The following is a 19,666-nucleotide window of genomic DNA, read 5'->3' on the forward strand; positions in this document are numbered from 1 at the left end:
TCTGGGAGAAGGGGGGTGGAAAGAGGCAGCAGACTCAAGCAGCTCCTTCGAGGGGTGTGTATTTGTTGCTGTAAGGTAATATGTATGTCGGTTTAATAATTTGGAAAAGCTCCTGCGTTTTTGATAGACACTGTACATCTGTCCGTCCTATTAATGACACAAAATCAGTAATATTTATCAACACAAGTAGTGGATTAAGATCACCTAGACAGTCAGCTAAATTCTTTGTGGAAGCACATTTGTGAACGTCATGTTCACCTTCCAGGAAACACCTTCGTTGGACATCAGTGTAGTAATTCCATATATTCATAGTGTGAGAATACAAAATGAACTTAATACTTAAGGGAATAATGCTTGCGAGATTATAACCTGTTACTTTATTAAGACACGGAATTTACTGTGTGATCTTGGCATTACGTTTTTCTTCAGTTTATTTTGTGTATTGCTGTATAGATTGTGTATGTGGTAATACACATCCAAATGTTGAGGGAAGGTGCGGTTCGTAAGATCTGATTTTTTTCCTAAATGAAATACGAACCTTTTAGTATCACCACTATAAATATGTTTGAGTGGGGGGAAGGGAGGTCACAAGGATTTATTATTTGGTAGTTGGTGTAGTGTACTCTGATATATGCTATGGAGGCTGCAACTGTATGTTTTAAGAAACAATAAAAAAATTTTCACTTTTTTTTAATGCCTATCTTTAATCTCATCCTTAATTTAATGAGATATGAATTCCTATTCCAATATAGCTTTAGAACCTTCTGGATTTAAGCAATCAAAAGTGAGACATTGAAATGGAAAAACTGTCTTCAATCTCTGAAGAATTTTAATTTAGATACCGTTTAGAAGCACTGATGTGTGGTTTAAAGTGTACCTAAAGTTGAACAGTAAGATAATTAGACTTCTAGGGTGTTATTAATGCATGCCTTTAGTGTGTTTCGAGGCCAAAGTCTAAGGGATTTTGTTAATTCTCCAGTAATGCATGCTCCTATCATCTTTATTTAAAAATATATGTTTTTTTTCATAAACCATGTCTTACTCTGTTTATTTAAAAGTACATATATAAAAGTCTAAAGAGTGTATGGGCCTTTATGGAAACCTGTTGCCTTTTTCTTTCCTCTCCCTAGGTTGAAAACTCCTGTTCTTGATTTTTTTCTGATATTATGACCTAGAGGGCTATACAGCTCTGCAACTCTTCATGGCCTCAGTCGTATTCTCAAGCAGACATCTGATTCACAATTAGGAGAAAATAATTTTGTACACTTTACAGAAAGTCTTGGGGGGGAGTAATGAAATAAACCCAAAAATACTAATTTTCAAATTTTACAGCTTATTTTATAGATTGCCAAATTTTATGCACTAGAAACCTCTTGGGAATTTGTAGAGATCTTCAGAGTTTTCCTGTGTGAGTTTTAATGAGTCAGTTTGCCTTCGTGACTCAGTTTCTCCATTTGTAAAAACAGATCTGTGATTTGTTTTAAGGAGACAACACTACAAAACAAATTCTACTTTATTTTGTACTCCACTGATGTTTGTATGTGTATATTCATAAATAATGACATACCCTGCCTGTAAAACTAATGTAAACTTCTTGAAAGAGGGAAGGTTTGAAATCTAAATGTCTTTTTTTTTTTTTTTTTTTTTTAAGACACATTTCTGTTTCACAAACATTTTGTTACAAATGCAATAATATGGACTGGAGTTATGAAACCATTTATGTATCTTGAAGCTTTTCATATCTGAAGGAAAAGTTTGCTTAACTGTCACTTAGCTTCTTGGGTGAGCTTTTTTTGCCATCTGGGAAATTCCAGAGGGGAAATAATACTGACTCTTTAGACTAAATCTGGGGAAAGTTTCTCTTAGAACTAAGTAACCTCTTCAGGTTACTTTGAGGTAATGCAGCTCCTAATTTCTTCTTGGGCAGTTTCAGCACACACCACTGTTAGTATTCTATTGGAGAGCAACAGAAATGCAGAAATCAGTGTGTCACTTAAGGCTGTAGTGTTTCTCCAGTTCTCATCTCAGTTTGATTTAAGGACAGTCTTAATTTTGCATGCATGCTAATACTAATTTTAGTAAGGACTATTTGTGGGACTGATTTAAGGAGTGGTGTATGTAATTGTGGAATCTTAGTATTGTTCTAACTAGATTAATGTAAATGAAGATTTAATGAAAGTATTTTGCTGTTGTCATGTGACATTTTAACAAAATCTGATGGGAGGGATGAAGATGAGTGAAAATATAAAATAGAGTCGAATTTAGATTTTTTGAGTGATCCTAAAGAAGTGCATCTATGTTATTGGCCTTGTGACTTACATACAAATGACCATTTGTGAATCTCAAAAGCAAATTTTGTTGGACAGTTTTTTGAACAGGTACAGTGTTTAAATGTTTCCACTGTGCAAATACTAGTTTTGATTTTATTGTTAAGAATGAAACTTAAGATCTCTCTGTAAAAAAAAAAAAAAAAAAAGTTTTAGCAGATGTAGAACGTGGATTAAGAAAAAACCACCTTTTTAAGTCTTCCAAATTCTGGATTGTTTAAAATATTAGTGGGCTTTTGAATGGTGCAAGGTGGATATTTATATCTACTTCAGTGTTCACATTTTCTTAGTAACCAAAGAATTGTGCCACAAAAGTTAACCTAATGTCTTTGAAGATCCAGAATTCTGCTCATGACCTTCATGCTACAGAAAAAATCTTCTGCAGTTGTGTTCAAAGAAAAACTGTTGTTACCTTTAAGGCATAATAAACAACTTACTTAAAAGGAGCCTTTTCAAGATTTCATATACGAACTAGGAGATATTGAGATTATTTTTATTTCCTTTTGTAGATATTAATGTATTAACGAAACAGGCAAGATTTTAAGCTCTGCTGGTGGTTAGAAAATTTTAATAATTAAGATTATCTGTAAGTCTTTGAAGACAGTTTTATTGCACAAAGTGTTTTTTTTAACATGCCCAACTTAAGTGTTTGCTTATTTTTAAAAATTAAAATATTGATAATAACGATGGTTCATCACAGTGTCCATTCAAGTTATGTGTTTCAAAAGTACAAGTGAAGAATATATTGTAGTAGCACACAGATTGCATCCTGTGCAAGTGGAATGTGTTAGTTTTGCATATTATATTGCAAGAGTGCTATCTCATTTCATGGGATAGCTCATACACTGCTGTGATGGTGATGCAGTGTTGTAAAATCTAGGTGAGACTTGGAAGGGCCCAGCAGTTCTGCAAATCAGGCACTTGCCAAAATAACATCGTTCCTAGTTTTAGAATTTAGTTTTAGGTTAACACTTTCAGTAGCGTAGATATTAAAATTTCATACTGCAGGCTTAGGTTAAGGAAAGTTCTTTTATTTTATTCTCCATTTGCAGTTGTGTTTTTTGTATTTTATGGCATCATAATCTAGGTAATCATTTACTTTTACATCTTCATCAGAAAAATAAATTGCCATCACGTTCAAAGACGAGATGATAAAACTAGATTTTAATGACATTATTGTACTTAAGAAGGAAGATCTATAGTCTGTTGTTGGTCCCCTTATCATAGAATGGTGTGAGTTGCAAAGGACCTTCAAAGTCATCTCATTCCAGCCCCCCTGCCCATGGGCAGGGACACCTCCTACTAGATCAGGTTTCTCAAAGCCCCACTCAACCTGGCCTTGAACACTTCCAGGAATCCACAAAATCCACAGTTTCTCTGGGCAACCTGTTTGAGTGTCTCAGTACCCTTGTCCTATTGATCACTGTCTACCCATGTGAAAATCACGCTCCGTCTTCTTTCGTAAGCCTCCTTTAGGTATTCAGAGGCTTCACTGAGGTGTTCCCAGAGCCTTCTCCTTCTCAGAGAAGGCTGAACAAACCCTTCTCTCTCAGCCTTTCTTAATAGGATTGATGCCTAGGCCTCTGGATCATCTTTGCGGCCTCCTCTGGATCTGCTCTAAGAGGTGCACATCTTTCTTGTGTTGCCGACTCCAGAGCTGAATACAGTGCTCCAGTGGAGTAAAGGGGCAGAATCACCTCCCTGGGCCCGCTGCCACACTGCTTTTGATGCAGCCTGGGACACTTGGCTTTCTAGGCTGCAGGTGCACATTGCTGGGTCATGGGATGCTTCTCTTCAACCAACATCCCCTAAGTCTTTGTCCTTAAAACTGCAGTCGATCCATTCGCTGCCCGACCTGTATTGGTGTTTGAGGCTGCCCTGACACTGGTGCAGCACCTTGCACTTGACTGTGTTGAACTTCATGAGGTTCACACAGGCCCACCTCTCCAACCTGTCAAGGTCCCTCTCGATGACATCTCTTCCCTCTCACATGTTGACCACACCAAAGAGCTTCATGTGGTCAGCAAACTTGCTGAGGGTGTGCTCAGTCTGTATTGCCAACAGAGTAACTGTCTCTATCAATTTCTGAGGAACACCAGGATGCCACTCATCACAAGTCCCCACTCGGACATGGAGCTGTTGACAGCTCACAGCTCTTAAGAGTGCAGCCATCCGACCTGTTCCTTGTCCACCAAAGGGTCCATCTGCCACATTCATGTCTCTCCAGTTCAGAAAGGCCAGGATGTTGTGTGGGTCAGTGTTATGTATCAGTCATAGAAACTGCTGAAACAGCCTGTATTTACCAGTTGAGAATTTCAAATGGTGTACAGGATGGTAGGTTTGCATCTTTTACCCTGTGCAGTTATTAAAATTGGTCTGGTGTTCATCACCCTTTAACTCTACTAATTTGAGAAGGGCTAAAGATACTTTTTAACAGTCTGTGCTGCTCTTGGCTTACCATGAGTAGACAAAGGGACCTAACTCCTAATTAGAATGGCTATAATAAGGTTTATTTTAAACCATATCACAGGACAGATGATATTCCTTGTCTAGACAGTTAATCCTGGTTTAACTGTTGTTTTAAAGAAACTTTTGCAGTAAGGAATGTTTTTAGTTGCGTGTGTTAAACTGAAGACTTAAGAGTTACAACTTATCTATAGCTTTTGAGGAAGATACAGAGAGATTACACCTCTCGTTTGGTTTCCAGTCATTCTAGAACAGTGAAAGAAATGTGAATACATTATATACAATTGATAAACAATACAGTAGTTATTTTACTGGTTATAAGGGTATGGTTCCTCTCTCAGATGCTTTACCAAGTAATTCAGCTAATTATTTTCTTTTTTTTTCCTCTTTTGCTTTGGGTAGGAATGCTTGATGTGAATGTGTAATATCATTATGCAGGATTTTTATGAATGACTGTGATGATGGTTTTTTTTTAATGTTCTCTACTGTCTTACTTTCCTGTCACATCTGCTGTGCTAAAAGACAAAAGCCAAATGCTGCATCTTTTTGTCCCCTTCTGCGTGGCAGTAGTATTGAAAATTAAAAGCTGTGCATTGAGCTTCCATTGCTGGACAGAATTTCTTTGTGCTTATTCAAAGATTTTGTATTTCATATCTCTGTTACTACAATTAAAACCACATACTGTAATCTCCATTGGCAACACAAAACTATAAAATTAAAATGCATGGTATCTAAATTACTTGACTCAAATAATACAGTTTTGCAAGGTATTTGCAATTGGAAATAAATTTGGTTTTGTTTTCTTGAAAACAGGAAAGATCTTTTGATCTTACACTTCTGTATTTTCGGTCTGTCCTTGAACATGTTCTGGTTCCCCCAATCTGTTCTCTCACTACTTCTTGCCAGTTTCCTCCCCAAATTTTTGTGAAGAACATTGAAATACTGCCAAGTTGTTATCAAAAAATACAATCCAGGTTGAACTCTGGTTAAAATAACACAAAAGTGTTCATCTAACTGCTTGAAAGAAAAAGTCTGTGCTTGAAAGAGTGTGACTTTCTGACTTGCTTGTGTTTAGATTCCTAGGTGTAAGTGTAGCAATTAGGTGAGTGTCTACAAATTGCTTCCTCAAATAAAAGTAGAAGCGCTGTTGAGCTGTTCATGTAAATCAAATGCTACTGATAAAACAGGGGAACTGGTTTTTGGAATCTACATAGATGAAAGCATGTCAAAACAGAAACATGCTCAGCTAAAATGTCAGACTTGAAATAAAAAATTTACTTCTTCTGTAGTAGGTAGCTAATAATTACAGTAGACTCCCACATCTTACTAAGCAGCATAGACAAATTAATTAGTTTATTTGATATCGTGAAGCTGGCAAAATATTTAGATTGTTGAAGGTAATACAAATATGTATTTTTAGCCACATGTTTTTCCACCTCAAAAACCTTACTTCTTGAGGGAATATTGGTGACTGAATGCTTCCAGTGATTGAATCACCATGAGGTATACTGTTATATTTAATAAAAAATAAGTCTACTTAGCCCTTACAGTTGTAGGGTTGCATGACTTGCATTCTTACAGAATGTGGAGTGAATATGCTTGCATAAATGTTTTATATATTCAGATATTTGTCAAGATTAATAGCTTAAGGTAACAGCTGTAAATGTTTTCTTGATGAGTAATTGCTAAGTCAAAGGCGTTTTGTCTGAGTTTAATCAACAGCTTTTTATCGTTTTGTGGTAGAGGGAGGAATAAAAGTTTGGAGTAAAATAGCTGACATAAAGAATGACTTGAAACCAAGGTCTTTTTACTGGGAAACTACTTGCTTTCTTAACTTTTTGAATTGTTCTTTAAAGGAATATTACATTTCTCAGTGATATACTATAGCATGCTAATGTTAGGGAGCTAATATATACTTCTCTAAGCAATAAGCAATATTGGTATCAAAAAGTATTTTTTTTTTTTCGCTTTCCAAGTGTGGTACTTGTTTTGGATTTTACAATTCCTTGAGTCTCCAGCTCAAATAACTGATTTTTGAGTTGAAAGGTCTTTGTGTGTATGGTTTATTTTACAAAGTACCGCAGGTCTTTAGTAAACTTAAAGACATCAAGCAATTGGCAGGCAATTGCCAATCTTGGGCATTGAGTTCTGTAAATACAGTGTCTAAAATCTCTAAGCATGGCATTTGTATATCTCTACTTACTGCTTCTTTGATTTCTGTTCAATAGACTAATTCTTACTCTTTCTGTAACTGCTTTTACCTTTATTTCCCTTCTATCACTCATTCTCTTTCTCTTCCTAGTCCCATATTTTGTCTAACTTCCCCTGAGAGAAGAAAAGGAGTGAAGAGAGAGAAGAGGTAAGGGCAAGTCTTCCATATTTTAAGGGCCTGGCATAAACATTTGAGGAAGAGACATCGCTTTCCATCATCAGAATGCACAAGAGCAGCACTGCTGGACCAGATAGTATAAGGAAGGTAGCCTACCTCCAGTGGAAACCAGCTTTTCTGTATGGTAGAAACTTAGCTAAACTGGCAGAAGGAGTCTGGGTTTATACTTGAAAGAGTGGCTTCCTTTTCACAGACTGGAGTCTGTGTAATGCATCACCTGTGTACTGAAAAATTGATACTCAAAGCTGTTACGCATAACTTGGGTACCATGGAGGAGGCAGGGGTTTTTGTTTCTTTGTTCTAGATCCCAAACTCAGGACCAGTTCATGAAGTTTAACTGTCATTCCAAACATGACAGAAGTCTTCAAATTTAAAGTCCTGAATTTGTCTCACAATGTTCATAAGTAGGCCAAAACAAGTTGCCCAGAGAAGCTGTGGATGCCCCATCCCTGGAAGTGTTAAAGGCCAGGTTGGATGGGGCCCTGAGCAACCTGATGTGGTAGAAGGCATCCCTGCCCATGGCAGTGGGGTTGGAACTGAATGATCTCTCATGTCCCTCCTAACCCAAACTGTTCTGTGATTCTGTGCTAATGAACTTGTTAATTCACTGTGCTTACTCTTACTCTGTATTGGCACTGTTTCAAAATCAAAGCTGGAGGAGGAGTCCTACCTTGTAGTTGGTTGTAGTAGCAGTGTTTCTTAACAAGTTGGTCTGGTAATAACTAGGTCTGCGTCATACAACCAGTAAATGTAATAAAACAGAAATTTGATAGGGTTAGGAACTTAGTACCATTGAGCAACCTAAAGCTTAATGAAAATCCAAAACGGGATGGGGGCATCTCTGAGCAGTGTCCTGGGAGAAGCTGGGAGAGGAAGCATAATGATTTTACCCATTATCTGTCATGTGTGTCTCTTCAAACCAGGACATAACAGGTGGTTTTTTTGGGGTTTTTGTCTGTCTAACAGGGCACTTGAGAAGGAAGTTAGATGAATGTGTGATTGCTGACTGTGTAGGTTGCTGTGGACAGCATAGGAGGTTACTGAGGGCCTTATGAGTGAGGCTAGAAGCAGTTAATATTGTGATGAGGAAGATGAGGAGGAAGATAACTGCTGTGAGAGGTATATAGAGAATATTAGGTCAGTGGGAAAGTTTGGGCACAAACTACAAAATACATGGGACATCAGATTTTTTAGGACAGGTTGTTCCTTCTGTATGATTTGCAGGAGTTGGTCATTAATAGGTCCTAATTTATATATTTGAGTGTGCCTACTGTGTCTTATTTTCTCTACTCCTCTTTCTGTCTCAGCACAAATTAGAAGTAAACTGCTAACTTACTTGTTATCATAGAAAGCAACAAACAATAGCAAAGGTCTGAATTTGGACTCAGAGTTGTTTCTAAGCCTGCATAGTTCATACTGCAGCTACAGTGGTGTAACACTGGGAAGTTGGATATCCAGCCTGCTCTGTTAGCAAAATTTATACAGTTGTGGAGCCTGTCAGGGGAAACAGAGAAAAATTCCTCTGGGTAAGATTAGTCATTTATTCATGCATTCTGCTTTTAGGTCTGATTTAAAGATGTTACCTCCTTAGAAATGGACAGCAATGAATAAATATTGGTTACTTTGATAGGTGTATTATGTGATCTGTATATATGCTGCACATATTCTCCAGATTTATGTGCTGCTACATGGATATATATACACCTACATGCACCCTGTCCTTCACTATTTGAAGGATATTTAGAGGATACCATTAAAATGTCAGTTTCTATCGCTATTTTTGCAAATAGCCCAACTAGTGTGTAGACATGAATGCTCAGAGCAGTAGCAGAAAGCAACAGTTTAGCAAAACATTGTTTTATTTAGTAAAATCTTAATGTTTTACTCTCTTTCCTCCCCCAATTAAAAACAAAATAAAGTTTAAGTAAAAAACCAAAAAGGAACTAAACAAACAAAAAAAACCCCATAGACAGGGAAGCCAGGTAGGAAAGCTCAGATTGTTGGCTCTGTGAAAGTTCAGGACAGTAGTTTTCACACTGTGTGGACTCTGAGAAACTATTGATATGTGCATTGTTACTGAAATTTCTCCTGTGTAGGTTGTGCTAGGGCATAGGTGCATCAACTTCGCTTCCATCCATTCCTGTGGATTTCGTGTGGGCAAGGGTGGTTCCCAGGACCACAGGTTAAAGTTGTTGGCATGTAAGTCTGAAGGAAAGTGTGACAACAATTGCTTTTGCTCATGATTGCAAAACATGTACACACATGATGTAATCAGAGGGAGAGAGAAGGAGAATGATTATGTTGCATTCTCAGTAAATGCAATTTACATGTAGAAGATGCATGCTGTGGTAATAGAACACAATAAAAGAGAACCTTTTGGTCATCTATCGCTATTACCTTAGATGATTTGTATTAGTAAGTAACACTAAGATCTACAGAAATCAGAATTAACACAATATTACTGTCTGAAAGCAGTAATATTATTTTGGAAGTCTTTGCATTTTGCCTGAAAGACCCTGTTGAGATGGGAAATTAATTAGTTTTGGAGTAATCCTTTGTAACTGGAGGCAGCCTGGACTCACAGCACCATGAATTTTCTACTGGGAGCAAATGGGAGTTAAGAGTTTTGGTTTGGACTTAGTGCTGTAGATTGCTTTTACATTCCAGCTGACTTGAAGTTACAACTGAATTAGCGCTGTGTGCTGGTTCAACTGGAGGGTCTTGCTTGACTCAGGACTGTCGTGCAGATAGTTGGTGTTTTAACTGATTTATTTTTATCTGAGTCTGGTGACTCTTCTTCCTTGGTCAGTGCTCTGGTGGAAGCTTGACTATACGAATCTAGTTGGTTGTTTCAAGTTAATTCCCTGAAGAGTTGTGCACATCCTGTGGAAATGAGCCTTTATGTGCACTCTGTGTATTCTGGTAGTGCTGCTCCAGGAAACGGTTACTGATTTCTTGCCTGGATTGTAAGGGTATGAGGCAAGGGATTTGCCAGTACTCTCAGTTTAGGAAAGAGAGCGTCTTCTGTACTTGTGCTCAGGGGAAATCAGCACTGCTTAAACATGAGGTGCACTGCCCATTGCTGCTTAGGTTGGGAACTGCATAAGGCTGTAACTTTTTAGGTGGTCAGGACTGGTAATTATTCTCAGACATTTGAGTTACTCAGTTTACTACAGAGGGGTAAATTATCACTTCCACCTTTTATGTGTTTTTAATGTGTATTTAAAGTCATATAATTTGGTTTAAGGGAAAGATAGTTGTCATACATAGATAGGTTAGAAAGTTTTGATTAATTTTTTTCAGCTCTAGTTATGTGTTTTTTACATGGACTTTGTGAAAATACAGAGTAGATGGATTATAGAGATGGTATTTTGGTTAGTATATTAATATTTCTGTGGTGGCATTAGTTAAGGACTTTGAGGTAAAGTTGCATCCATCAGTATAAAATCTAAATAATTTACCTTAACCAGCACTGTTTCATCTCATTAAAAAGCCTAATTATAGGCTAATTATAATTAGATTTTTCTCCTTAAACTTCTGTGTTTAGGGAGGCCCTGGTAATTTTCTTTGCAGAGATGTTCTGTGATGAAATCTCCCAAGTCTTGAAACATCTAAACTATCAAAAAACTAATTTTTTTTATCTTGTAATTGTTGACGAGGGGTGACTGATGGGTGGAATTGGCAGAAAAAAATTCTTGGAGAACTTCAGATGTATATTGAAGTCATAAAAACAGTAACAAAAAGACTCAGTATTTCTGTAATGCCTAGTGATGAGAGAAACTTGAAGAGGTTAAAACAAATATTATCTTGCCCCTTGGCTTGAATGTTATTCCTAATTTCTCTAGTAAATGTATTTTCAGTAATTTTTATATGCTTTTTGCTTTTCGTATTTGTCACGTGACAACAGAATCTGAGAATTGATTAATGGCAAATGAAAAACAAGCAACAGTGACACTGTCTATCTGAAGCTGTCAGATGTATGAAGTATAGTAAACCTGGCTTCCATTAATTTTTCCCCAACTTTTTTTTTTATAGTGTTAGAGGTAAATGTGGATTAAAACCCCCACTGTATTGTGATAAAAATATTATTATAAGCAATATTATCTTGATATATTAATGTTTCTTTAGGAATTTTTTTTTCATCAAGGCAAACATGTTGTTACTGTCAGTGCCACTGCCTCTTACCTTTGATTTTTATGAAAAGTTTTGCGTCTGTGCACCTAGATGAGAGCTCTAGGATTCTTAGAGATACAGTATGGGGTCTAGGAGGCTTCCTAGTCCTATTTCCTCTTTCTTCTCCTTTCTTAAAAAATGTCTTGCAGAGGTGAACTACCAGTGTAGCACATGACTGTACCTTTCACAGTACAGCAAGTACTGCTTGGTTTCTTCTGGCTTGAAAAATATGCTTCATGATTAGTAAAAGTAAAGGTAAGTTAGAGTTCTCTGAGCAGATTTATATTGTTGCTTTCTGTTTCAGTGTGAGTACTGGGAACTCAGTTTCTGAATCTGTAAAAAAACACAAGTGAAAGTAGGTGAATGTTGAAAAAATATTTTTTCTGCCTTCTTGGGAGTAAAAATTTAAAAGAAACAAAAAGAAACTTACATATAAAATGCATTGGAAGAATTTGCCTGGACTCTTGATACTTAGAGGATGATTGATAGCTGGGATTATGAAACCTTGTTGGAGTCATCTGGACAGTTTGGCTACACTTTCAAGTTCTTATTTTTCAAGTGTGCTTTAGGTGATCTGTCATCTGCTTGTTTCCCGAGTCTGTTGTATAGATTTTGATGGTCCTACAAGAAGAAAGTGGGAGGGGAAAGATAATGCTGATAAGCAGGCCTGGAGTTCCCTCTGAGCATGGCCAGTGGGTTTTGTTTTGAATGTTTAGATCGTGTATGATTAGGTTCAAAACTGCTGATGTAGCTTCGGGTGATTACCAATTTACCTTCTGATTCAAGAGCTGAGACCTCTGTATTTAGAGTTTTTTCCTCCTCTCTGTACCAGTGAAAAGGTTTTCTCTTCTGATGTGACACAGTTGATCTTTGTTAGACCACAGATTAATGCTGTAAGTGGAATACCTTGGGGATAATATATAAGTTATTTTCTGTTGTTTGATGCATAAATTATGTTCTCTGTACAAAGCCACAGAGATGAATATTTTGGAATGTATTGTGCTCTTACACCTCTGTTGTTAGAGCACAATTAATTTTAAAAAAAAGTGTCCTAAAGTGAATAATAAGAAGTATGGTGAGGCTTCAAATATTTTAGACTTAATACAGCTGTTAAGTCAAGAAGCCCCTTTGTATTCTCTAGAGAGAAAATGTGCCATAGAAAGTGTAAACCAATGTGATTGAATGGTAAAGTGTGATGAGTTTCATGCAGGAGGTTGATCTTGCACAAAATAAGTGGTTTAAGCACATTAAACAAAAAGTTTTTTGGGTTTAAAGAGGAAAATTGTGCTATAAGGGCAAGAAACTTTTACTGCAATTAAATAAAATCAAAATATATTTGAATAAGGAATATTTTTTCCTATAATAAAACTGAACTGGTAGGGTGATAATGGGAAAATTTGGTGAATCTTAAGAAATTCCAAAATTCTTTCAAAGCTTGGAGTGTATTATCACTAAAAGAATAGAGTGGACCAGAACAAAATTGGAGGACCTCTACTCTTGTCAGTTAGGGTACAGTAGATGAGTTACTTTGCCCAGTAAAGATCTGATCAATGAACTTTGGGCCAGCGGTTTTTATATTGTGGCTTTTAACTATATGGTCCTGAAATTAACTGGACAAACCAGTGTGGTATTCCTAACGTTCAAATTCACGTATTGTGGAAGAAAGACTTTTTTTCAACAGTAAATTGTGTATAAACTGCTTGGATTGTAGGAAGACAACTTTTGTAGCACCCTTCTTTCTACTCTTGGCCAATTATTTAAATGGATGCACCTATGAGAACAGTTTCTTAAAGGCCCTGGATGACGGATTGTCAGAGTTCTGAAAGAATAACTACTTGAAATAGTTGGGTACTTGCAGAAATTGGAAAGTACCAAATTATGACAGCAGATAGTATTTTATGACTCATCTAAAATATCAAGCTTCAAAGGATAACCAGTCACTTTTAAGATAGATAAAGTTCCCCCATGATTGCGTTATTTTCTTTCTAAAGTTCTGGGAATATTTTAGTATGTCATGACAATGCTTCTGGTTCTGACTTGATCAAAAATAACTGCTTTCCGTCATCCTCAGTTTGATATCACTGTGGTGTTCAAAATTGGATGACCTATATATAAGGTCACAGTTCTCTGTAATAAGTGGGTGTAGTGTAATTAATTTATCCTAGATCCCTCCCACCCCCATTAGAGGCATTTGTTGGGGATGACTTCTCACAAATAATGACCAATATTCGTTTGAATCAACTTGGTTGTGTAGGTATTTTGAGCAGGTGACTGCCTCCATTCTCCCATACTTAACTGTAGAAAAAGGAAAAACCTTAGAGGGTTTTTTGTGTGTGATGAAGATGGTGGTAAAAAATAATGAAGTAATATTACCGTCACGTTCTGCTTCCTTTTAGATGAAACAGCTTTTTAATGCTGTTCAGCAGAATAAATTTTGATTCCTCGAGTTTCTGGTTTTATTGTATTCTAAGGCTGTTAGAATTTTTTGAGTGAATTTTGACAAAGCTCAGAATAACCTTCCATAGGGTAAGAAATTAGTCTTGGCTGTGTTCCCCCTCTTTTTTGTTTTTGTGTTGTTTGTTTGTTTGTTTTTTTATAAGAATGGTGATGTATTTGCTTTGTCAAAGATTGTCATTAATTGAACCACGCATTAGCAGTTAATTCCCAATCTATACATAGCTCTAAAAAATAGCATAGCTCTTCTTTTTCTGTATTACTTTGAAGAAAGATGCCAAATTTCACTTGATTCTCAGATTTGGTAACCAGATCTCTTCTTTCTGCATCGACAGTGGAGGTCACTTGAATATATAATGATTGGGTAACTTCAGTTGTTTTTAGGTAAGTTTGGAGATGTCATAGCCCATGAGACAGGTGTCTAAGCAAGTTCTTTCTTCCATTACTCTCCTGGGCATTTTTGCCTACATTAATTTCCAGTTGTTACTCTACCAGACCAGAAGTGTCTAAAGGAAATGCTATTAAAAAAACCCCACACCATGACCAAAAGCAATTTTAAGTGCAAGAAGCATCTTAAGTGATGGTCTTGATCCCAGGCAGCAATGTCCAATATGTCTTTTGGACCTACTTTGAAACACTAAAACTGCTTTTCTTGAATTATCTAGTAAGAGGTATAAAATAAAAACTCCATTATGCTTTGTTAGCATAGGTCACTCTGCAGGTAGCAATGGAACAGCCTGTAACCCTGGGGTAGCTGATTTACCTGGACTTTAAAAATTGCATGATTTCCTTTCAGTTATTGGGTATATTTTTTACTCTTTTTAGAAGAAGAGAACTAAATGGTAAGTTGATGTTTCCTGTAAGTTGTAGGTATGGCTGTTCAGAGTCCCATCCCACAAGTAGAGGAACCTATATGGCGGCAAGAGTGCTCACGTAAACTCTTGGGAGGGGCTTGGGGTTTTTTCATGCCTACTAATAAAAATACTCAGTACCTGCTTTTGGTTTAACGGGGTTTTCTCTCTTCTTATTCATGAAAATAGCATGTTTGTTCTTACTTTTATGCCTAGCTAGTGATACAGTTTGTTATTTGTGGTATTTAGTAAGAAAATACTCCGTGTTTAAATGAGGAGAGCAAAATACTTCTACGGTTTTGGTGGCCTGATTGCTTTCCAGTTCATTGTGTTTGTTGTCTCATGTAATAGGACCAAAACACAACTTTTCCTGTCTAGAAGGGGAATGAACTGTAGGTTTAGGCACTTCAAACATCTCTGCATGTTCTTATGTTAATTGCCAAACTTCAGTAGTGTTACAGAATTTAGGAGGTCAGATGAAGACTTGCTGCCATCTCATACTTTAGAGATGCCTTGTACATGCCCCTTCATTGTTCTGAGGAAATCAAATGTAATTCCATAGTGCTTGTCTGAAGTCCATTTTACACCGGGGGCTTGTTAGTTATTTCTTGGCAATCTAGTGTTTGGCAAGGATAGGCATGTTAAAAAATGTTGATCTCAAAACTGTTAGGCTTTTGTAGACTTCAGCTAAGATACTACACTTTGGGGTATGAGAGAAGTGTACTTAGTACGCACTGTATGTGCTTCATTGCAAATGAATGGTGTGTGTTCTTGCAATTTTGACATCTTGGAAGGAGTTTGCAATTACTCATTTTGTAAGTACTGAAGTTATTGGGCTATTTTACTTCAGTTACCTAGTCACTTGTGGAAAGCTGTATTAGTGTGTAAAAGTGCATTAGTTTACTAATCTGTGAATAACTGAGGTGCTTTTTACATCTCCTGTACTTGGCTGGGTGTTCTACCTTGTGCACTAAGAGAAGTGGGAGAATGGTAGTAACGGGCAATCCTTGTGCTTGTGCAAGTCAAGCAGATTGTGGCTTTGCTCTACAATTGAAAACTGCTACTGATTCTTTTTATTTTACTACTTAAAAAATAACTTCTAAAAGTGACACCAGAACACTGTAATATCTTCTAATGGCAATCTTTTAAAATAAGATGGAAATTTTTTCATTATTGTGAATCATTAGAATGAATTTTGCTTTAAAAAATACTAAATGGAAGTTAAGACATTAAGTAGTTGGGTTTTTTTTTAAAGTACAAAGTAAAAGTGAACAATGCTGTCTAAGACCTGCTTGAAAAATTCTGTAACCAGTTTTTGTTGAAAGGTGTATAGCAACTGGGCTTTGACAATGTAAGGCAGTAAGCAGATGTTCTTCATGTTTGGTAAATCTGCCATAGAGTGAGTCTCTGTCATCTCCCTGAATATGCTGTGGGCTTTAATCACTAATTTGAATGATAATATATTTTGTCAGTTTGTAATGTTTTTAAGTTCAGTCATTATGATCATCGCAGTCTTAAAAGAAGTGTATTTGAAGTTAACTTTTAAAGATGATTGAAATTCAATGTTTTCCTTTTGCTAGTGTAAAATAAAACTAACGAAATAATTGTGGCAGGTACAGGTGAGAAATTCTTTATTAAAATCAATGTGATATAAAATTACCTGGTTTTAAAATGAACTGACTGAGTCTCCTGCACGTTTTGTTTTGTTTTTGGCAGGGTTTGTGGATGCACTTAGATGTTTGCAATGAGCACTGTGGCTGGCATGCCCCAGTGTTTTGGATACCAATGCATAGGACTCCGTAGTAATCGAATTTATCAGAAACGAACGTCATGAGCATAGTGATCCCATTGGGGGTTGACACAGCAGATACTTCTTATTTGGAAATGGCTGCAGGCTCAGAGTAAGTATATGAACGTGATTTGTAAGTTTACTTACGTATTTTAAAATTATTTTTATCTTTTCCTTCTGAGTATTTTTTGAACACAGTTGGAGAGAACTTAGGAGTGTCCTTAGTTTTGTTGAATCGTTAATTACTTTAATTAATAACTGTCACTTTATTCTTAAGTTAGTGTCTTCCTCTTCAGCGGGAGCAAAGCTGAGAAGCTAAACTTTACTGTAGATGCATGTTTTTCTTGCTCATTAGAAATAAAGATGCTACTTGTTTTGTTTTTTCATGCTTAAAGTACTTGACATTTCAGTTTCCTTTTTAACTGTGTAAAAAATATTTTTGACTTTGCATGTTAGAAAGGTAATGTTGTGTGTTAAACTGCAAAACAGTAGTAGTAATTGAGACAAGGGTGCCTGTATTTATGAAAATTGAAGGCCTAGCTTAGTTAGTTAATACCATGTCTTCACAAAGTTATTTCTAATTGGAAACCTAATATAAATTCACTTGTTACTCATTTACTTAGTGAGTGTGTATAAAGGGTTAAAAGAGCCAGTGAAATCCTGAATTCAGTAAACTCTGCTTTGCATGAAATAAATGTAGTGAATTTCTGCATTTTGGAGGACTGGGAGGGTGACTTGTGGATTTTTCTGTTACTTTGTTTTGTGGGAGGTTTTTTTGTGTTGTGATTGGTTCGGCCACACCCCCCCATCCTTTCCCCCGAGTACTGATGGGCCAGAGTTTAGGTACTGATGGGCTACACTTTAGGTATTGTTGATCACTGATTGTTGCTTTTGCATTAGTAGAGTGCGTGATGGGCGAGGTTTTGTGGGGAAGAGTTGGGTGTGAAATGACGCTAAAGATCAGGATAGTTCGTGTAAGCCACAGACAATCTCATATAGTTCTTTACATATACATATGAAAAAAACCAATATAAATTTCTTAGCAGAAATGTGAAATTAATAATTTTTATTGAATTGGGGTTTGGTTTGGTTTTCTTCACCACTTGAGATGGTGTTACTCTTATCCTTCCTCTGAGCCTTTCTGTAGTAATGTTAAAGGCTCCCTATCTTTGGTTGCCACAAACATACATTTGCTTGTGTAAGGTACTGAAAAAATGGGTTAGACTTCTAGTTTGTGTACATGCTTGAGATTTTCTTATAAATATAAAACGTTTGAACAGGTGTATTGGATAACACAAGTTTCAATAGCTTGCACTCATTACTTGCTTGAGAGCATGTGCTAAGCAGTATTAATCTGTTTAGGAAGTGTTTTCCTTCCAAACTTTGAAGGAAAGTTTGAACAGAACTCTTTAACAGCTTTTAAAAGGGATATTTCTCTCCTGTGTTTCCAGTTATATATAAGGCTATTCTAAGTTTGCACCATTTCTCTGAAGAGAACCAAGAATTTGCATTTCATTTTTTTGTCACATTAAATTTTTAATGTTTATTTCTTCATATCATGAATACTAATTACCTTGGTACAGAAGCTTTTTAAATTTAGTGAACTGTTCACAACTCTTTTCATTATCTTTTCCTGCACTTTTATGTTTAGAGAAGGTCATGATTCCCGAGGTTGCTGACATTCCTTGCAGACACAGCATGCCGTGCTGAAATGAAAATAAATAAATGTAGTTGTCAGTATAAACAAGATAGAGTTCAGAGTGTGTTATTTGCTTGATACCGTGGCAGAGCAACCCAGTTAGGAACTGCTTTTCTTCAGATGTTAAGTGACTGTTACCAGTTAGATTAATTCTTATCATCTCTGCTGTACTTACACTGAAATATGTGTAGTAGGTGCATGATTGGCTTACGCTGATTGAGGAGCCATGTCAGTGTCCAAAGTGAAGTGTGACACTGAGGTGTGTCCCTAACCTACCAGTTTACACAGTCGTAAACCTTTTTATCACCATCTATATGATCTATATCTTTTTTTTTATGGTACATTTTCACTCCAGAGAGTAACATGTTGTATATAGATTGTATTAATAACAGTCAGAGATGGTCTTTGAGCAAGTTCTGGGATTCTTCCACGAGGGAAGAGTTGGAATTTCTCCACTGTGAGTGGCAGGTCTGATATTACTTCATCAGTTGCTGAAGCATGAGCAAACACAAAAATGGGGGAGTGGCAAGCCCTATTATGCATGAGAAGGAGCCCAGGAAAATGCTCTTTGTTTAGTACCGTCCCTGCTGAAATATTTTACCCTATGCTTTGAACCAAGGCATAAACCTCTTAAAAAAAGTGGATAGTTTATGTGATTAATAGTTTCACATATTATTTTAATAATTGTAGCAAGTAGGTATGTAAGAATAACTTATTAAAAGGTTTAAACGTCTTAAAAATTGGATGAAATACTCCTGTTCTTGTATGTACTTCAGTGGGATCTCCAGATAGATGATCATAATACCACAGTAGTCAGAACACATATTTGGCATAATTTGTAGATCTTACTGAAGATGAGTATGTGTGACTTCTTACTGGTAAGGACCAGTAGCAGAACCAGCCATTTCGGAAGGTTCAAAATGTTCCTCCTGACTGCAGAGAGTACAAGTGTAGCTTAGAGCACAGGTATAAGCTACATATTGGGAAGTGCCATTGATAGTACTGTTCTGGTTTTTAGAGAGAAGGCCTGTATAATAAACCTCACAGTCACAGTGTGCAGATCGCTGTGTTGAGTTCAGTATCCCTAAGAAAAAATCATGAGCATTGTTGTAGACTTACATACAGATGATCTTGGGCCAGCCTGTACTTGCAGGGCCTGCTACGAGGTGTTCAGAGAGCAGAACCAACTCCCTGGTAGAAAAGCAGTGCTTGTTTGTTAGGGAGGTATTGAAGCCTGACAGATGTGTTTGGATAGATGAAATGTCATGCAAAATATGTTGTATTCCTTTATCTACGATGACCTTCAGCCGGATAGTGCTCAGGTGTGCTGGTACAAATGGAAAACAAACCTGAACTTGAAAATCAGACCTTATCAACTAGCGTGTGGCAGACTGATGTTGCTGAAGCATGTGTGAAAGCAGAAGGTTCCATTTGGAGTTTTGACACATTTTCAGGAAGTACTGTTAGTTAAGTGTTCATAGCCTAAAGCTTGGATACCCACTTGCCTTTGAATATTTT

At 36.7% G+C, this 19,666-nt stretch overlaps 1 protein-coding gene across 8 annotated transcripts in view; it reads left to right on the plus strand.

Annotated features, from left to right (window-relative positions):
* Positions 1-19,666, plus strand: part of KMT2E (lysine methyltransferase 2E (inactive)) — a 57,244-nt gene that overhangs the window by 1,690 nt on the left and 35,888 nt on the right. For 4 of the 8 annotated variants that reach the window (XM_050325133.1, XM_050325138.1, XM_050325139.1 and 1 more), the window contains exons 2-3: positions 7,096-7,152; positions 16,377-16,561. In XM_050325133.1, the coding sequence (XP_050181090.1) occupies positions 16,491-16,561 (71 nt within the window). In that variant the 5' untranslated portion in view covers positions 7,096-7,152; positions 16,377-16,490. Of the gene's footprint in view, positions 1-7,095; positions 7,153-7,209; positions 11,611-14,173; positions 14,194-16,376; positions 16,562-19,666 lie in introns of those variants that run through there. The other 4 variants (XM_050325137.1, XM_050325134.1, XM_050325135.1 and 1 more) reach the window with 3 other exon arrangements.

This window comes from Myiozetetes cayanensis, unplaced genomic scaffold (assembly GCF_022539395.1).
Source record: "Myiozetetes cayanensis isolate MyiCay16 unplaced genomic scaffold, myiCay2020 scf3, whole genome shotgun sequence".
Classification (NCBI taxonomy): Eukaryota; Metazoa; Chordata; class Aves; order Passeriformes; family Tyrannidae; genus Myiozetetes; species Myiozetetes cayanensis.